This window comes from Apodemus sylvaticus, chromosome 1 (assembly GCF_947179515.1).
Source record: "Apodemus sylvaticus chromosome 1, mApoSyl1.1, whole genome shotgun sequence".
Classification (NCBI taxonomy): domain Eukaryota; kingdom Metazoa; phylum Chordata; class Mammalia; order Rodentia; family Muridae; genus Apodemus; species Apodemus sylvaticus.
In genome coordinates this window covers 51,448,306-51,469,300 of record NC_067472.1, presented here as the reverse complement: position 1 = coordinate 51,469,300, position 20,995 = coordinate 51,448,306, and the positions used below count along the sequence as shown (strand labels likewise).

Below are 20,995 nucleotides of genomic sequence, written 5' to 3'. Positions count from 1 at the left end.
CAAACCAGCAGGCAGAGAAAGTGTATGTGACTACTGTGAGGAATACTGGGTGCTGGGGCCCCAGAGGACTTGTGGCTTGTGGGGAGGGGATATACAGTACAGTGGGAGGTGGTCAGATACAGTGTGGGAAGATGACTCAAAAGGCAAAACAAACATGGTCATTCCTGATCCCATCACTTCCAGGCTAAGCATGTGTGTCAGTCAAATCCAAGCCTCACGTGCCTTGCCTGTAAAAGGGAAATGACATACACCACCACCTCATCTTGTAGAATGGAGATGGCTGGAGAGAAGGTGTGCCAGGCATCAAACTGAAGTCCTGGGCAAGAGTAATCTGCTCAGTAAGTGACACCTGCTATAGTTCACATGACAAGTAGTTGAGTCACCAGTCTTACTTAGACAGACAGTATATAAGAAGCAAGAGAAGCTGGGTGTGGCACATGACGTTAATTCCAGCACTTGGAAGGCAAAGGCAGGCAGAGTTCGAGGCCAGCCTGTTCCACATAGAGAGTTCCAGGACGGCCACAACTATACTGTGAGACCCTGTCATGAAAAAAAAAAATGAAAAAGCAGAAGGTGGTTCCAAACCTACTCTGTAGTAATAGTTTTAAAAAGCACCAACTTGCTTAGTTGCAAAAATAACACAGCAGCGGGACTGGAAGGAGAGTATCCTAGGATACTGTTAGGGAGTGACTGCAGGTAAAGAATGCGCCTGGGGAGTGGGGCAGGAGCAACAATGGTCAGAAGGAAACCCTGAGAGGAGAGAGGACAGCATGGACTGGCTCCTGCCAGTGTCCTAACCTCCCCCAAGCTCACAGGAATAAAAATAAAATTAATCCCCTTCTCTGGCCTCTCCAGCCTCCAGCTGATGGGTCTGTAATCCCTACTCAATCCCTCTCTCTCTCTCTCTCATCTCTGCTTCCCTCTACTCACAGCAAAACATCCCTCCCAGTAAGTGAATCCTCCCAGGCACAGAGAGGAGGGAGATGAGGAAGGAATCCAGACTGGTTAGAAAACCTATTACTAAATGAGGCAAAAATCTCAACTAAGAGCATGTTGGTATGCTAAGACTCCTCACGATCCAAGACACCGGGCACTGGGCGGGGCGGGGCAAGCACTTAATGCCTAAAAGCAGAAGTGTAGCCCCTTATTGCTGACAGGATTACCACAGAGCATTACCCTAAGGAACTTTGTTCCTCAGAGACCCTGAACTTCCTGTGGAGAAGGACGTGTACAAGCCGTTAGGTAGCAGAGAGACCAAGAGAGGCACACTCAAAGGCCAAGCCTGGCTGCAGAGCCTGATTCATCACTGTTCCCTAACGGTCCTGGTCTTAGAAGGTGCCATGCATCCAAGTCTTCTCAGTGTCGCTTGATAGGTCTGTACGGGGTCCAAAGTCTTGACCTTGACACTATACATCACTGGCTGCTCTGTTTTCATTATGACTATACATCACTGGCTGCTCTGTTTTCATTATGAGGTTTTATCTCATTTCTCTTTCCATGAAATACATTTGTTTTCCCTATTTGACCCGTTATTCTTTAAGTAAGGACTTTGTACAATAATTCTGTCAAACTTCATATGCACCACATATACTGTTTTAAAAGTTCTGAATTATGATGGCTAGGATCTAGTGTGAACACACATACACATCATACTCCTTTTGATGTTACAATGCATGTTTTTATATTCTTAATGCTTTGGTCACCAAATGCACGCACCGGAGGGAAAATAAGTGTGAAAACCTAGAATCCATGTGTTCTTCCAAATAAATTATATTTGCATTTGAAGAGACAATATTAGATTTGAAGTGGGATCTCCACTCAAAAAATACTGCTGGGAATGGCACCCCAGACTTAACTCCTATCTCCCAGGCACCAGTCCAGAGGGTCTTCCTGTGGTTCCCAAGAATCACCTGTCATGCTGTCTAGTCCTCTGCTCTTTCTACCCAACTGTGAACCTCCTAAGCTCCAGAGACAAATGCTGCTCATTAATACATTCCAGCACCTCTGCAGGGCTTGCCATACAATAGGCAGTCAGTAAATGTTTACTGAGTAAAACCAGGACCACACAAAGGTTCTGGGGTCAGGAATTGTCCAGCGGATTCAAAGTCCAGTGACTGAGAAGTGTGGGAGAAGAGCAGGAGGGCGGGGTGCAGTCACCGCACATTCCAGCAAACTCCTAGACAAACAAGAAAACGCCGACGGCAGCCCCTCAGGAGGCGCAGTCAGGAGACACCTAAGTCAGGTGGTGTGACCACAGCCTTAGGTCCATATGTGGCTTAGGGTGGACATTGCTCCCAGGGAGTTAAGTGTGGACAGTTCACGTGTACTGTAGAAGATGACCGCCACAGATTATCTCCTTTCACCTGCCAAAAGAGCCTGAGGGAAAGACTGACGATCACCTTCACAGCTGTGACTCTGAGGCCACAATGCTAGGGAACTCCAGAACAGTAAGATAAATAATACTAATTAACATCTCACAGAACCATACACTCCTGGGGGTTCGTGGAGGCCTTCAATCGCCTGTACTTCATCTTCCCTCCCTCAAGGGGAGAGATTCCTTCCTACAGTGATCAGCACCTCAAAAGTCTGCTTGCCCGCCTCTCATAGTGGAGGAATCTATTCAGCTGGCCTGCCCAATCCTTGAGCAGCTAATTACATTTATAAAAAAATGACTTTCTTAAAGATTTCTGATTCTACCCCTTGTCTTCCCCTATCTTATCTACTCACAGTGAAACTAACGTCAAGCACAGGACACAGCCCCAGCTATCTGAAGGCAGCCATCACCCTCTCTCCCCTGGGTTTAGAAAGCCATTGCACAGGGCTTCTCAATGGGAAAGGTATTGCATGCAGGTTAGCAAATTTTTTTGTAGATAACAGGAATCAGAGACAGATCATACCCTATCTTGCTCCCAAAGAAAAAGGTGGCCAGGTGGTGGTGGCACAAGCCTTTAATCCCAGCAGAGGCAGAGGCAGGAGGATTTCTGAGTTCGAGGCCAGCCTGGTCTACAGAGTGAGTTCCAGGACAGCCAGGGGTATACAGAGAAACCATGCCTCAAAAAAACCCCCAAAAAAGAAAAAGGAAAAACTAGAGAGAAAGAAAAAAGAAAAAGGTGGTCCCTGGAGTAAGGGACAGTGTGGAGGAAGGGGATGATACGCCACAGTTGGTAAGGCACAGAAGCCTCAACATTCTTCACAGAAACCATTAATAATGGCAGAAGCATAGTTTGAGACCAACAGAGTTTTCTGTTTTACAAGGGAAGCATTATGGAGCTTGGAGGCAAGTGTTCCTATAACTGATGCTTTGCTAAATGGTCATGCTGTCAAACTACCTGTAAGCATTTATGTTCATGCCTATAGATTAGGGCTGCCCTCAACCTTAATCAGAGGACCTTCTATGCACAATGTTGAAAATGAGTGGCAGTTCGGTGTTCAGCCCCAGATGGGGTATTTATGCTATCACCATCCAGACTCCTGAGCTATGGTGAAGAGAAGGCAGAGAGAACTGAAGAGCCAGAGGATGGGGGAAAGCACTGTGAAATGCTGTCTTCTGGACACCACATGGCTGTGGCGCACAGAAGCTGTGATTGCTGGCACAGAATCGAGTCACTTGACATTCCATCACCGACTGGGGAGGGCTCATGAGGCTCCACCCCTAGGTGAGGAGCTATTGGCAGTTGATGGCTTCTGGGAAAGGGGAAATCATTCTTCTTCCTTCTGGAGTGTGTCCCCTTGGCAGACTGCCCATGCTCTGGTAGAAGGCCCCATACAGATTTGCATGTAGACAGTCCGTCCTAGACTCAGTTGGTTATGTAAAACTTTTAAAGAGGAAAAGAAATGAGAAGACATGAAAGTACAGGACTGTTAAATGGATTGGAGGTTGTCTGAGAATGGTGGAAGGAGGATTTGGGTCAGATATGATCGAGATACATTGTATCTGTCAATGAGTAAGTGAAAATAATCAAGAAAAAGCAGTGGTGGGGGCAGCAGCAGCACCGAGGTAGAACTGCAAAAGCATCCCAGCTATTAAGCATCAAACCTTCAATTAGAGCAGCCTTTGAACCTCAACCCCTTCCTCTTTGTATCGCACTGCTCTGAAACAGGACAGCCACGTCCCTGTGCTTTTAGAGCGCTACCATCATAGAGCACCAGCTAGCATCTAGCTTGCTTTAGCCCTGTCTTACAGAGGCTAACCCTGGAGGACCAAACGGCAAAAGAACTGGAAAAAAAATTTTCCAGTTCCCAAAATGCCATATTCTTGGAACTCAAAGCTCACTTAAGATTACTTTGTTGACAACCAACTACTAAAAAGAGCTAGGGAGTATCTTAGTCTCGAAATAGATTCCCTAACTAATGAAAGGGAGCTGCCTCTGATTGCTGGTCAGCTTTGAACTCCTCTTGACAAGGGGCATCCCTGCCATCCTGAGTTGAGCACCACCAGGTTTCCCCAGCTACAAACGAGCACCAGGTAAAGTTTGCCCTTCAGTTAGCCACGATGCCCTGAGGCTCAAATGTGAAAAAGCAAATTTGGGACAGAGGCTGGCTCCCACAATAAGTAACTGTCCCTTCCTTCTCTCCATCTCCCAAACCTACTCTACAGCCCAGGAGCCAGAGCATGCAAACCGGGTGAGGCAGATCGCATCCATGCACGGGAGGAGAAAGTAAAGCAGTTACAATGCCAACGCACTGTCTCCAACATTTCTATTTCAAAACAGAAAAAGCAAAAGCCATTAAGTTATTAGCATCAGTCCTAGGTGTGATTCAAAGGGCTCTTCTGCAGCTCTATTGCTTTCAGCTTGCACAACCACTCATTTTACAGATAGCAAAACTTAAGCCCGGGGTTTAAAGGGTAACCGGTAAGCAGTTCGGGCCAGGACAAAGCCCCAGTGCTAATGCAGACTAATACTCCCCTACTGTAAGGAGCTCATTAATCGCCTGGGAAGACTCCGCGAGACCTTCACCGGGTCTAGTCCGAGGCCGGAACTGATGAGCTTCTAGGCTAGCCAGGAGGCGGACTCCACCGTGAGTATCCAGGGCTGCACTTTATATCCCATTAAGTGGCAGCATGCATCGCCAGGTGGGTTCCCTGGATCAAGTTTCACCTAGCCCGGCCCCATAGCACGTATTCAGTGACTTATTAAATGAATCTGTATCTCAAAAACTTGATGCTTCGGCACTTCCCTCTATCAATCCTATTATGTCATTCAATCTTCATAACAGACCTATAAGGAAGGAAGATTCTCCTTCGACCGACAAGGAAATAGGCTCAAAAGAGTAAGTGACCTAAGCTTTTCAGCTTTTGTGCGGCAGACGACCACAGCTCTCTCAGGGGGTACAAGGCAAAATAACAGACCACTGAATGGGAGGAGGGGTGCCATCCCAGCACCTAACAGGCTCACGGCTCCGGAAGTCACCCGGAACTCTCAGTTACTCCGGGGATGCAGTAGCCCTGCCCGGTGCTCCGGGAGGGAAATAGAAAGAGGAGAGGAGGCCGGTTTGGGGCACAGTGCCAGGCGGCAGAAGACAGCTGGTGAGGTGAGCCCCCTGACTTCTCCATTAGCCTCGCTGATTTCAAGTACCCGAGTGGGTCCAGCTCTGGAGGAACCCTGTCCAGCTTTGGGAAAGCAGGGATAAGAGCGTTACGGGCGTCCAGGGAAATCGCAGCTAGGTGATGAATCACCGAGCACATGACCCTGCAAGGGAGGGGAGGGTGCAAAGCTCCGCGGGATGAGGCGGGGGCTTGGGGGAGTGAGGCCAAGCGCGCAGAGCACCCCTGCGGCCTGGGTTAGGGGAACTAGGGGAAGCCCCTCTCCCACGCCACCTCTCCTGAGCGGATCCCCGCAGCCCTGGGCCCGCCTGATCCCCAAACGCCGCGGACTCACGGCCTTCAGCTGCTCCAGCCGGTCCTTCATCCTGGCCCAGGTGAGGGCGGCGGGCGCCTCGTCTCAGGTGAGCGCGGCCCAAGGGAGCGGCCTGGAGCGGCGGCGGGTGCCGGCCAGCCGGCCGGGGCGAGAGAGCTGCTAGCGCGGGCGGAGGCGGGCGGCGGCCGCTCTCGAGGAGGAGCGTCCGAGGCCACCGAGGTCCGCCGCGCCGCCCCCTCCGGCCCCCGCCGGCGCCGCGCTCCAAATCCGGCTACGAGACCGCGCTGGCTCAGGGCTCGCCCGCCCCTGGGCCCGCCCCGTACCTGGGCCGCGCCCCGCGCTCCTGCTTAAAGGGCCAGCGCGCGCTCCAACGCCAGAAGCATTGGGGGTCCCTCCCCCGCAATCTTCCCACGAAAGGCAGAGAAAAAGAGGGGATATGTCTGGCTTCGATTCCGTATTTTCCTCTTTGTTCTTATTGTCCAGCCGTCTGCGGACTCAGGTTGAAGACAAGCTGGTTCCTGGTCCCTTAGGTGAGGGAAAACGTTCCGATGATGCTCGAGATGTTCTGCCTTAAAGAAGGGACCTGCGAGGTGTAGAATCTGTGCGATCCCGGCTCAGAGACCTTGTTCCGAAGTAGCATAACTGCAGATGAGATACCCTGGATCGGGCTGCGGCGAGGAATTTTGCGGATTATGATGCTAGTGGCTTTGGTGCCTCTCGAAGACCTGTTCAGTCACCTTTTACTAACAATTTGAATAACTTAAGGAAATTTAGAGGACTCCGTTTCCATTGCTATTTAAATCAGAGACTGCTTAGCAATTTGTTGCGTAGCCTGACGAGAAAAGAAGCAACTGACTTGTAACTACCAGGCAGGGTTGTAGGATTTGGAAAACTTACTTAAGCCCACCTCTCTCCTCCTTACTGTCAAGAGTCCCGGAATGTGAAGAATTTTTAGAAAAGTGTGGTTCCTCTCACTGCCCTTCCGTCTTCAACCGTGCCTCTAGCCCTCTCTCCTCCCTATTTGATTTTGGGTAACAAATGGCGTATGGACCGGAGTAGTGGTCAACAATTGGCGTTAGTGAAGACTAGGTCTCAGTATCCTCGGCTTTGCGTTCCATTTTAAAGGTCATAGATACTTTCTTAATTATAACCGGACTTTAACCCTCTGCGATGAGCACGCACCTATGGACTTCCTCCGCTGCCGTAAAGATAGTCAAGTAAGGCAGAGCTTGAGCTGTTAGAGCCAACTCCACGGTTTTCAACTCTAATCCTCTCTCAAGTCCTTATGTTGGCTGGACAAAGACTGCTAAAGTTTCTGCGCCCCCTGGTGGTCGTACACCCTGAGGCTCGGGCTTGAACCTCCCGCTGAGCAAACACTTGGAAAACACTCTACCACTGAGGCCCTCTAGCATCAGCCCTTTTGTTTTCTCCTTACTTTCAGACAGAATCTCTCTAAATGGCCCAGGCAAGCTTTGAACATGCCATTTTCCTGTTTCAACCTCTCCATTGAGAGGGGTTACAGTGAAAAACTCTCTCGAAGTGTAGGCATCTGAAATCTGGACAGAAGTGAGGAAGGAGGATGGATTCATTTCAAAGCAAAAACAAAGAATTCCAGTTAAGGCATGATTGATTTTAGGCTGCAAAAATGGCCCTGAGGTAAAGAACACGAATTGGAGGTCCTGGGTTCAATTCCCAGCATCCACCTGGTGGCACACAGTTCCAGGGGCTGCAACGCCATCTTCTGGGCTCTGCAGAGGTTGCACACATCATATGGCGTACAGGCATAATGCAGGCAAAAACATTCATCAAGTAAAAAAAAAATTTTTAAGTCCCAGAAAAATATTTTAAAGGATATAATTGATTTCATCAGGGGAAAATTGTGGCTCTCATGCAAATATAAAATGAATATATTTTAATCTTTTTAGCTTATTGATGAAGCAACCAGTAAGAGGATAAACTCATTCAGATCCACAAACAGCAGGAAGATTGTAACTAATAGGTTACTTGATACAAAACTAGCTCTGGGGAGGTGGGAGAAGAAACTGTGTTTCTCCTATAGTCAAAGTTCTTTTCATCTCCATGAACAGAAGCACTTTGGTTGCTACTGATTGTCTCTAATTTACACAGCTGGACAATAGCTGTAAGACAATGAAAGACACAGACGATCATATAATCAGAAAGGTGCATTAGATGAGACCACCATGGGATACATAGCACAGAACAGCTTTTTGTTAGTGGTCACTGGTCATTTTAATTTGCTCAGTGTTTCTGTATACTCCCAAGGTAGTGTCTGCCGTGACTAGCGGCACCTACTCTGTTAAAAAGGTATACAGAACAAGTGTTCTTCCCTATAACTTGCACCATTATTCTTGCCTTTATCCAGACACTTAAAAAAATAAATCAGAGCTTATGAGATAGCTCAGTCAGTAAAGTGCTTCCTCCACAAATATGAGGAACTCAGTTCAATTCCCAGAACACACTTAAAAAATAATAATAATAATCACAGTGACACATATCAGTAACCCCAGAGCTGGAAAAGTAGAAACAGGAAGATACGTGGGGTTCACTGGCTAGCCAGATTTACCAAGTTGTGAGCTCCAGGCCAGTGAGAGCCACTGTCTCAGAAAACAATGAATGGCGGAGGGGGGGGGGGGGGAACCAAACCTAAGGTGTTTTTATAAGTGAGTGGATGTGTCTTGAATTCCATCACTCTTGGAATATTCTATTCTTAGAACTGAAGGAATCCACTCAACATATAGCAGCACATCTAAAAACTCTAGAACAGAGAGAGAGAGAGAGATTACACACAAAAGGAGTACATGGTAATAACTAATCAAACTCAGGGCTGAAATATGCAATACAATAGAATACAATACAGAGAATCAATGAAACAGAAAGTTGGTTCTTTGAAAAAATCGATGATTGATAAATCCTTATCCAAATTAAATAAAAGGCAGAGAGAGAGAGGAGAGAGTAGCCAAATAAAATTTGAAATGAAAAGAGGGACATAACAACAGACCCTGAGGAAATCCAGAGAACCACAAGGACATACTTTTAAAGCCTGTACGACACCAAATTGGAAAATGTAAAAGAAATGGATACTTTCCTCAATAGATGCCACTCAGCAAATTCAAGTCCAGATCAGATGAGCAACCGAAACCCACCTGTAACCCCAGTGGAAATGAAGCAGTAATTAGTCTCCAAACCAAAAAATGCCCAAGATGGAGTGGTTTGGGTACAGAATCCTATCAGACTTTGGAAGAACAATTAAGCCACTCCTTCTCAAATTATTCCACAAAATAGAAATAGAAAAATTGTCCAGTTCATTTTATGAGGCCACAGTTATCAATAAAGACAGACAAGAGAATTACAGACCAATTTCCCTTATGAACATAGATGCAAGAATTCTCAATAAAATACTTGCAAACCGAATCCAAGAACACAGCAAAAAAATCATTCACCATAATTAAATAGGCTTCATTCCAGAGATACAGGGATTGTTCAATATACAAAAATCAATACAATACATGTAATCCACCAAATAAATAAACTAAAATTTAACAGCCCTTCGTGATAAAAGTTCTAGAGAGATTAGGAATACAAGGGACACATCTAAACATAATAAAGACAGTTTACAGCAAAACCATAGCCAACATCAACATAAATGAAGATAAACTCAAAGCAATCTATAGTGTGGACCCGCCAGCAAAATACATAATGACACGGAGGTTTTTTAGTATTTTAAAGCTTAGGCCTTTCAGCTAGGGCCATCTCTAGTCGTGACACTATATCCCGCCATGTGGCCAGCTGTCCCTCTCTGCTCCACTCTGGTCCCTCTCTCCCCTGGCTAAATTGCCCTGGTCTCATTTAATTTCCCAGTATCCCTCTCTCTGCCCAGAAGAGCCTCCCTCCACTTCCTGCCCAGCTATTGGCTGCCAGCTCTTTATTACAGCCAATCAGATACAATTCTAGATTGCCTTAGGCGGGTAAGGAAGAAGGAATATTTACAAAATGTGAGGCTGATGCTCTCTGCTAGTACAGAATGAACAATTGAGTATACAGAGACATACCTTCCCACAATGTACCCCAGCAGCAATCCCACTAAAATCAGAAACAAGGCAAGGTTGTCCACTCTCTCCATACCTATTCAATAAAGCATTTTAAAGCTTAGCTAGAAAAACAACGGAAGGAGATCAAGGAAATACAAGTCAGAAAGGAAGAAGTCAGAGTATTTTTATTTGCAGATGATAGTACACATACAGACTGTGTTGCTTCCCTGGTTGCTTTCTCGGTTTTGCAATACATGTCTTTGAATGAAAAGAAAGAGAGAGAAGAAAGAAAGAAAGAAAGAAAGAAAGAAAGAAAGAAAGAAAGAAAGAAAGAAAGAAAGAAAGAAAGAAAGAAAGAAAGGAAGGAAGGAAGGAAGGAAGGAAGGAAGGAAGGAAGGAAGGAAGGAAGGAAGGAAGAAAGAAAGAAAGAAAGAAAGAAAGAAAGAAAGAAAGAAAGAAAGAAAGAAAGAAAGAAAGAAAGAAAGAAAGAAAAAGAGAGAGAGAGAAAAGGACATGACTGCTCCTAGGTATGCTATGCTGGAGGAGGGAGTTTATTGTAGAAATGTGGGAGAAAATATCCAGAGGCAGGCACATCTGGGAATCCAGAGTGGTCCTGGCCCTGAACCATGTGAGGAGATGGGGAGGGAAAGGGAGGTCAAATATACAAAAGGAGCCAAAGGGAGGATAGGTCACCAAAAATGTCTGGATTATTCAGGGAAGGGCTGCTGAGGGAAGAGCAGCCCAGGCCTTGGTCTGGAAAGTTCAGGGTAGAGGGTATGCAAGCCACAACCTGTAACAGGTAGGGAGTGAGGGATGCTGGGAGAACTGGAGGCTAGGTCCACTTTGATATGTTAAATAGCCACCTCAGCCCCTTGTCCCTGGTTGGAAACTTAACAGGCTTGTAGTTTTCCACTTCAGAAAGCCAAAGCTGGAGGAGGAGATTTCCAATCTTGCATCCATCTAGGTCCCAGTTTCATGACCATATGCAAATGAAATTTTAACTTTCCCAAGGGAGTCTTACTAGGGAAACAAACTATTCTTATGGGTAGGCCCAGCAGTAGATGACCAACAAAAAATTAATTCAATGGCATCTTTGGAGACTCTTTGTCTTCCAGTACCATAGCAAAACTTTTCTCTTCAGTTTTCTTTTCTTCTTTTTTAAAATTTCATCTTACTTTTCATTTATTTTTATTTTATTTTTTTATTTTATTTCCTTCTCTGTTTTTACCCTACATGCCCTTTGTGTTAGCATTCTGTCTAAGCTCCTCCCCACAGTTACCTGGCAGCAGCTAAGAATGCTCTTGCCCTCAGTCACCTGCCAACAGCCAGGTAGGCCCGACCCACTCACTATAAAAGGGGCTGCTTGTCCGTCCTCCCTCTCTTGCCTTGGTGCTCTCTTGCTCTTGTTCTTTTCTTCTTGCTCTCTAACCATTATCCCTTCCCCATTGCTCTCTCTCTCTCTCTCTCTCTCTCTCTCTCTCTCTCTCAGATCATGGCCAGCCTCTACTCCTTTTCTCCTCTACCTCCTCTCTGCCTTTCTCTGCTTCTACTACCCTCTTAACTCCCCTCCCCATGCCCCGAATACGCTCTATTCTATACTATACTATACTATACTATACTATACTATACTATACTATTCTATACTATACTATACTATACTATACTATACTATACTATACTATACTATAGAATAGAGTTTGCCTGGGCCCCTGCCAAGGCACCCGCTTCCCCCACACCTCACCACACATCCACTAGAACATATCTCCTTTCTCGTTTATCTTTTTATAACCACATCACTTTGCATATAGATTATACCTGTCTTCCAGTTTAGTGTATTGATGGGACTTCAGAGTGTGCAAATGAATGTTTCTGTTTCTTGTTTCTCTTGGGCTCTTTTCCTTCTTTTGTTCAATTCTGATGTTAATTTTTGTTTTACCTTATTATATTTTAATACTATCTCTTAGAAGCCTGTTGGTTTTCTAATGAGACAGAAAGGGGGAACATCCAGATGGGAAAGAAGGGAGGAAGGGACTGGGAGGGAAAACTGTAATAAGGATGTATTATGTGAGAAAAAAATATATTTTCAAAAAAAAAGGAAAAAAGAAAAAGGAAGAACTGAAAATTCTGTAACTCTTCAGTCACATACACAAGAACGTTCTCGGTATTCACTGGCAGCATACCTGCAGAAGTGCTGATCAGAGGCTCGGACTGGGCGAGGGCCAGTGGTTAGAGCACCTGCCGTGCAGGTGGAAGGAGCAGAATTTGAATCCCCAGAACTCTCCGGCATGGCTGCTGCCTACATCCCGGCTTGGGGTTGCTGAGACAGGAATCTCTGGGGCAAGTTGGTGACCTAGACTCACTGGAATCCATGAACTACAGATACAACAAAGTGGAGAGCTATTGAGGAAGACACCTGAAATCACTTCCTGGCCTCTGCATGCAAACCTATCGTGGTGGTCTGAATGAGATGCTCCCCATATGCTCATATACTTGAATGCTTCGTCCCCTGTTGATGTATAGTTTGGAGGAAATTAGGAGATGTGACCTTGTTGGAGGAGGTGTATTACTAGGAGTTAACATTGAAGACACAAAAGCACACAGCCACGCCCAGTGCCTGTGTTTCTGCCTGCTGCCTGTGGATTAAAATCTAAAGCTCTCAGCTGCTGCACCAGCACCATGCCTGTCTGCTTTCTGCCGTGATGAAAATGAACTAACCCTCTGCAGCTGTAAGCAAGGCCCCAATTAAATGCTTTCTTTTATAAGAGTTACCTTGATCCGTGTTACTTCACAGTAATAGAACTAAGACACACATGTGCTCCTGCATACATGAAAACACACATTTACACGAGTGCACACATGCACAGAGCATATGTACATATACTTGCAAAACAAAAAGGAGGCTGCAGTCTTCATTTATATCAAAACTACATATTGGCATTTGCAGGCAGTAAGCAACCCTGTGGTAAGCAGGTATTTTGATCAATATCATAATGACCACAATTGTCTGATCATACAATATTTATTCCACCTAAATAGTGTAAAAAAAAAAAGCTTGAATCTCCTTTTATTCCTGCCCTGGAACCTGGAATGTTTTGGAGACTAATTATTAGGAAATGCCTAGGCTATAAGCTTTGACTCATTCCCTGACAGCTCTTAACTTATTTAACCATTTAAACTATTCTATATCTACCACTTCATTAGTTCTGGTCTCACTCTTCCTTCCTGTCTCCTTGGCATCTCCCTCAGTTTATCTACTTGCTGGTTTGCATCCCTATACTCAGTCTGTCTCACACATTCTCTTGAATCTCTCTTTTGTACTCTCCTATTTCCCAGAATCCTCTCTCTTCTTGCCAGTGTCCAGCTTCCTATTTCCTGCTTCAGTTCATTGGCCATAGGCATTTTTATTGTTGGGTAATACTTATAAGAGATTTCGTCTACATTTGCCCCTTTTTAATAAAAGGCTCATTACATTATATACAATATTAACAATTATGAAAACCATCTGGTAAGAATTATATTTGTCAACTTTTGACAAAGTACTCTACTGGCTGTCCTATCTTGGTGAGTTAGAGCTCTTATTTATTTTTTTTTCTTTTCTTTTGTTTTTTTTATTTGATATATTTTTATTTACATTTCAAATGATTGCCACTTTTCTGCCCCCCCACTCCCCAAAAGTCCCATAAGACCACTTCCCTCCCCTTGTTCTCCCACCACCCCTTCCCACTTTCCTGTTCTGGTTTTGCCCTATACTGCTACACTGAGTCTTTCCAGAACAAGGGGCCACTCCTCCGTTCTTCTTGTACCTCATTTGATGTGTGGATTATGTTTTCAGTATTCCAGTTTTCTAGGTTAATATCCACTTATTAGTGAGTACATACCATGATTTATAATTTGAGACTGGGTTACCTCACTTAGTATGATGTTCTCCAGCTCCAACCATTTGCCTAAGAATTTCATGAATTCATTGTTTCTAATGGCTGAATAGTACTCCATTGTGTATATATACCACATTTTTCAATCCATTCTTCTGTTGAGGGATACCTGGGTTCTTTCCAGCTTCTGGCTATTATAAATAGGGCAGCTATGAACATAGTGGAGCAGGTATCCTTATTACATGCCGGGGAATCATCTGGTTTCCCAGGAGTGGTATAGCAGGATCTTCCGGAAGTGAGGTGCCCAGGTTTCTGAGGAACTGCCAGACTGATTTCCAGAGTGGTTGTACCAATTTGCAACCCCAGCAGCAGTGGAGGAGTGTTCCTCTTTCTCCACATCCTCGCCAACACCTGCTGTCTCCTGAATTTTTAATTTTAGCCATTCTGACTGGTGTAAGGTGAAATCTCAGGATTGTTTTGATTTGCATTTCCCTAATGACTAATGAAGTTGAGCATTTTTAAAGATGCTTCTCCGCCATTCGAAGTTCTTCGGGTGAAATTTGTTTAACTCTGTATCCCATTTTAATAGGATTATTTTTTTTTCTGGGGTCTAACTTTAACCCTCTATCTGATGTAGGGTTGGTGAAGATCTTTTCCCAATTTGTTGGTTGCTGATTTGTCCTTTTGATGGTGTCCTTTGCCTTACAGAAACTTTGTAATTTTATGAGGCCCCATTTGTCAATTCTTGATCTTAGAACATACGCTATTGGTGATCTGTTCAGGAACTTTCTCCCTGTAGCAATGTCCTCAAGGGTCTTCCCCAGTTTCTCTTCTATTAGCTTCAGAGTGTCTGGCTTTATGTGGAGGTCCTTGATCCATTTGGAGTTGAGCTTAGTACAAGGAGACAAGGATGGATCAATTCGCATTCTTCTGCATGCTGACCTCCAGTTGAACCAGCACCATTTGTTGAAAAGGCTATCTTTTTTCCATTGGATGTTGTCAGCCCCTTTGTCGAGGATCAAGTGGCCATAGGTGTGTGGGTTCATTTCTGGACCTTCAATCCTGTTCCATTGATCTGCCTGCCTGTCCCTGTACCAATATCATGCAGTTTTTAACACTATTACTCTGTAGTATTGCTTGAGGTCAGGGATACTGATTCCGCCAGAATTTCTTTTGTTGTTGAAAATAGTTTTAGCTATCCTGGGTTTTTTGTTATTCCAGATGAATTTGAGAATTGCTCTTTCTAACTCTATGAAGAATTATGTTGGGATTTTGATGGGTATTGCATTGAATCTGGATATTGCTTTTGGCAAAATGGCCATTTTAACTATATTAATCCTGCTGATCTATGAGCATGGGAGGTTTTTCCATTTTTTGAGGTCTTCTTCCATTTCCCTCATCAGAGTCTTGAAGTTCTTATCATACAGATCTTTCACATGTTTGGTAAAAGTCACCCCAAGGTACTTTATACTGTTTGTGGCTATTGTGAAGGGTGTCATTTCCCTAATTTCTTTCTCAGCCTGCTTATCCTTTGAGTATAGGAAGGCTACTGATTTGCTTGAGTTGATTTTATAACCTGCCACTTTGCTGAAGTTGTTTATCAGCTGTAGGAGTTCTCTAGTGGAGTTTTTTGGGTCACTTAGGTAGACTATCATATCATCTGCAAATAATGATAGTTTGACTTCTTCCTTTCCAATTTGTATCCCTTTGACCTCCTTATGTTGTCTAATTGCCTGAGCTAGTACCTCAAGTACAATATTGAAAAGATAAGGAGAAAGGGGGCAGCCCTGTCTAGTCCCTGATTTTAGTGGGATTGCTTCAAGTTTCTCTCCTTTTAGTTTGATGCTGGCTACCAGTTTGCTGTATATTGCTTTTACTGTGTTTAGGTATGGGCCTTGAATTCCTGTTCTTTCCAAGACTTTAAGCATGAAAGGATGCTGAATTTTGTCAAATGCTTTTTCAGCATTCAATGAAATGACCATGTGTTTTTTTTCTTTGAGTTTGTTTATGTAGTGGATTGCATTGATGGATTTCCTTATATTGAACCATCCCTGCATCCCTGGGATGAAACCTACTTGATCATGGTGGATGATCGTTTTAATGTGTACTTGGATTTGGATGGCAAGAATTTTATTGAGTATTTTTCCATCAATGTTCATAAGGGAAATTGGTCTGAAGTTCTCTTTCTTTGTTGGATCTTTGTGTGGCTTTGGTATCAGAGTAATTGTGGCTTCGTAGAAGGAATTGGGTAGTGTTCCTTCTGTTTGTATTTTGTGGAATAGTTTGAAAAGTATTGGTGTTAGGTCTTCTTCAAAGGTCTGATAGAATTCTGCACTGAAACCATCTGGTCCTGTGCTTTTTTTGGTTGAAAGACTTTCTATGACCCCTTCTACTTCTTTAGGGGTTATGGGACTGTTTAGATGATCTATTTGATCCTGATTTAATTTTGGTATTTGGTATCTGTTTAGGAAATTATCCATTTCCTCCAGATTCTCCAGTTGTGTTGAGTATAGGCTTTTGTAGTAGGATTTGATGATTTTTTGGATTTCCTCAGTTTCTGTTGTTATATCCCCCTTTTCATTTCTAATTTTGTTAATTTGGATACTGCCTCTGTGCCCTTTGGTTAGTCTGGCTAAGGGTTTATCTATCTTGTTGATTTTCTCAAAGAACCAGCTTCTGGATTCGTTGATTCTTTGTATGGTTCTCTTTGTTTCCACTTGATTGATTTCAGCCCTGAGTCTGATGATTTCCTGTCTTCTACTCCTCCTGGGTGAATTGGCTTCTTTTTGTTCCAGGGCTTTCAGGTGTGTCATTAAGCTGCTAGTGTATGCTCTCTCCATTTTCTTTTTGGAGGCACTCAGGGCTATGAGTTTTCCTCTTAGCACTGCTTTCATTGTGTCCCAAAGATTTGCGTATGTTGTCCCTTCATTTTCATTAAATTCTAAAAAGTCTCTGATTTCTTTCTTTATTTCTTCTTTGGCCAAGTGTCATTGAGTAGAGTACTGTTCAGCCTCCATGTGTATGTGGGTTTTCTGTTGTTTTTGTTGGTATTGAAAACCACTCTTACTCCATAGTGATCTAATAGGAGGCATGGGATTAGTTAATGTTCTTCTTATATTTGTTGATGCCTGTCTTGTGACCAATTATATGGTCGATTTTGGAGATGGTACCATGAGGTGCTGAGAAAAAGGTATATTCTTTTGCTTTAGGGTGAAATGTTCTATAAATATCAGTCAAATCCAATTGGTCCAAATCTTCAATTAGTTTTACTGTGTCCCTGTTTAGTTTTTGTTTTCCTGATCGGTCCATTGAGGAGAGTGCAGTGTTGAAGTCACCCACAATTATTGTGTTAGGTGCAATGTGTGCTTTGAGCTTTAGTAAAGTTTCTTTTACGAATGAGGGTGCCCTTGTATTTGGAGCATAGATGTTCAGAATCGAAAGTTCTTCTTGGTGGATTTTTCCTTTGACCAGCAAGAAGTGTCCTTCTGTGTCTCTTTTTTTGACTTTAGGTTGAAAGTCAATTTTATCTGATATTAGAATGGCTACTCCGGCTCGTTTCCCGAGACCATTGGCTTGTAAAATTGTCTTCCAGCCTTTTACTCTAAGGTAGTTTTTGTCTTTGACACTGAGGTGTGCCTCCTGTATGCAGTAAAATGTAGGGTCCTGTTTCCTTATCCAGTCTGTTAGTCTGTATCTTTTTATTGGGGAATTGAGTCCATTGATGTTAAGAGATACTAAGGAATAATGATTATTACTTTCTGTCATTTTTGATGTTATTTTTATATTTGAGTTGTTATCTTCTTTTGGATTTAATGAAAGAAGGTTACTGACTAAGTCAGGGTTTCTATTCCTGCACAAACATCATGACCAAGAAGCAAGGTGGGGAGGAAAGTTTTTATTGAGCTTACACTTCCATGTTGTAGTTCATCACTAAAGGAAGTCAGGATTGGAACTCAAGCAGGTCAGAAAGCAGGAGCTGATACAGAGGCCATGGAGGGATGTTTCTTACTGGCTTGCTTCCCCTGGCTTGCTCAGCCTGCTCTCTTATAGAACCCAAGACTACCAGCCCAGGGATGGCTCCACCCACAAGGGGCCCTCCCCACCTGATCACTAATTGAGAAAATGCCCCACAACTGGATCTCATGGAGGCCCCTCCCCAACTGAAACTCCTTTCTCTGTGATAACTCCAGCCTGTGTCAAGTTGACACATGAAACTAGCCAGTACAGTCACTATCTTGCTTTTTCCAGGGTATAGTTTCCCTCTTGTATTGGAGTTTTCCTCCTATTATTCTTTGCAGAGCTGGGTTTATGGAAAGATATTGTGTAAATTTGGTTTTGTCATGGACTATCTTGGTTTCTCCATCTATGGTGATTGAGAGTTTTGCTGGGTATAGTAGTCTTGGCTGAAATTTGTGTTCTCTTAGAGTCTGCATGAGATCTGCCCAGGATCTTCTAGCTTTCATGGTCTCTGGTGTCGCTACCAAATCCGTCCAGTGGAATAAGGGAGACGACACGGGAGACTCTTCTCGACGCAGTTTATTCAGGAACCTTACTTCAGGAAGCCCCAGATCCTAGCCTGCTGCTCCAGTTATATATCCCAGCCTGCACCAATCAGCGACCGCCATGTGGAGGCTCATGATAGGATCAAGACGATGGCCCGGGAGTGGCCTGATATGACGTCAAAGGGTGCATGCGCACTTCTCCAGTGCATACGTGACTCTTAAAGGGGAACGTGGGAGAGCATTGCTGAGTCATGCGACTTGGCAACCAGCCCAGGTGCCATTTTAGACTGGCTGCCTTGCCCGCTCCCCACATTTCCTCCTTCTTTATTTTACAAAAATGGCAGAGAGAATGCCTGACTTAGGTTGTCTCGTGCAACACTGTTCCTTACCCGTCATCAAGATACAAACAGCATTGGTTTGCTCTCTGTCTTAGGTTGGTAACACATCCATGAGATCTTACCGGTCACTGACTACTTCTCTAGCATGCCAAGCCACACTTGAGGGGATTGACCCACCTCGATAGCCACAAAGGCTTGCACCATTGGCGCTTGTTATCTCGACTGTCTCGTCCTCATTTTACACAGACACCTCAACATGAGGAAGCTAATCAGAGTTAGGCATATGCCTAGGGACCCAATGCCTGCCCACTCCTTCAGATGGGACATGGCTTCAGTCCTGAAAGGCAGCTATATCTTCATCAAAAGGTAAGGCAGAAAGCATCAGTGGGAGCAGTCCCACCAACAGTATCCATGGCTTCATCTTCCTTGTGCTGTGAAATAGGTCGTGTGGCAATTACCCACATCAATCTTTCAGGGATTCACAGTGGTTTGTCTTGATCCTGTGGAAAGACACAAACAGACCCTCTCACCCTGATTAACACAAGGTCAGGGCCATGCCATTTGCCCATCAAAATATCCTTCCACATCACTTGTCCCTTTTCAGTGGTATCAGGATAAGCATGACGCTCAGCAGCGGAGCACCCTTGTATGTCCAATTGAAATAAATTCAAAGTCAGAAGAGCAAGAGAGACATGTTCTTTAGGGGTTCTGCCTTGGCCAATTCCCCCTTTTTGTTTAAGAAGACATTCTTTGAACGTGCTATGGGCACGTTCGATGATACCCTGACCCTGAGGATTATAGGGTAAGCCATGCACTAAGGAAATCCCCATAACTTGGCAGAAGGCAACAAAGGATTAAGAAGTATATGCTGGACCGTTATCGGTTTTCAGAGAGCTGGGCATACCCCATGCACTCCAAGCCTCCAGGCAATGAGCAATAACATGTTTAGTAGCCTCTCCACTATGGAGGGAGGCAAAAATTACACCAGAGGCAGTATCTATAGAAGCATGCACAAATCTTAATCTTCTGAATTCTGGTATATGAGTCACATCCATCTGCCAAACATGCAAAGGGTGCAAGCCTCATGGATTAACACCCAAAGAGGCTTGTGGAAGTAAAGGGGCACAGGAGGTACAACTTTTTACTATATCCCTGGCTTCTGCCCTAGTGATCTTAAATTTAGCCATTAACGTCTTTGAATTTACATGAAAATTGGAATGAAACTTTTGAGCACAATCAAAAGGGGTGGAATTAAAAAAAAAAACGCAAAAATAGAGCAAGAGGCTCTATCTGCCAAATCATTACCTTCAGCCAGTGGTCCTGTCAATCCAGTATGTGCTCTAATATGTTGTACAAAAAATGGATGATCTCTTTGCCAAATCGTGGCTTGTGATTGAACCAATAAATCCCCAATAGTACTTTTCAAATTTATTTGTCCAGTAATCTCCAAATGTTTTAAAATATTGACAACATATAAAGAACCAGAAATCAAATTGAAGGAATCAAGAAACCGTTCAAAGACACACATTACTATTTGCAGCTCAATTACCTGTGGCGACGCAGGTGGGAATGAAATAACTACTGGCGGCAAGCCAGAAAGAACATAAGCTCCCGCTCCTGTCTTTGAGCCATTAGTATATATTACAGGGCTATCTTTCAAAGGCACGGTGTAAGTCCTTTTTGGAAATATTATGGGATGTTCTTTAACCAATTGTAACAATGGATCCATGGGATAATGATTATCAACAGTGCCACCAAACATGCAGCGCACTATAGCCCAATCATCAACTGTGGCTGTAAGTACTTCGAATTGTTGATAGGAATAGGGGATAATTAGACTCACAGGCTCTGATCCAAAATACTGCAAACACTGTTGAATTCCCATTAACGCTAACTGAGCAACAGCAGTAGGATAATGAGACAACATTTTAGCTGGAGAAATTCTAGGATGTACCCATACCAAGGGAGCAGAGCAGAGCACTGCTGTAGGTTGTACTTCAGTTGGTAAGATACATAACAAAATAGGATAATTCACTTCTCGCCTGGCAAGAGCAGCCTGTTCAATATGTGATTCCACAAGACTCAAAACCTTTTTAGCATTCTTTGTTAAAGAACGATGAGAAGTCAAATCTGGGTCTCCTGGCAAAATATCATACAGGGGTTGTAATTCTTTATTTGTTAATTTTAGATAGGGACAAACCCATTGTATATCTCCTAATAATTTCTGGAAATCATTTAAGGTATGAAAATGATCTGTTCTTAAACTAATCTTTTGAGGTTGCACCTTATCAGGATATACTTTGGCTCCCAAATAATTAACTACCTGAACCTTTTGAACCTTTTCAGGTGCTATATATAAGTTTCTTTCTTAAGATC

At 43.9% G+C, this 20,995-nt stretch overlaps 2 protein-coding genes across 3 annotated transcripts in view; both read right to left on the bottom strand.

Moving 5' to 3' along the window:
• The window catches only part of Stx3 (syntaxin 3), a 43,154-nt gene extending 37,020 nt beyond the window's left edge, over window positions 1-6,134 (bottom strand). For both annotated transcript variants that reach the window (XM_052189382.1, XM_052189384.1), the window contains exon 1: window positions 5,880-6,134. In XM_052189382.1, coding sequence (XP_052045342.1) covers window positions 5,880-5,909 — 30 coding nt within the window. In that variant the 5' untranslated portion in view covers window positions 5,910-6,134. The remainder of the gene's footprint in view (window positions 1-5,879) is intronic.
• The window catches only part of Dtx4 (deltex E3 ubiquitin ligase 4), an 852,074-nt gene that overhangs the window by 85,816 nt on the left and 745,263 nt on the right, over window positions 1-20,995 (bottom strand). The gene's annotated exons all lie outside the window — the stretch shown is intronic.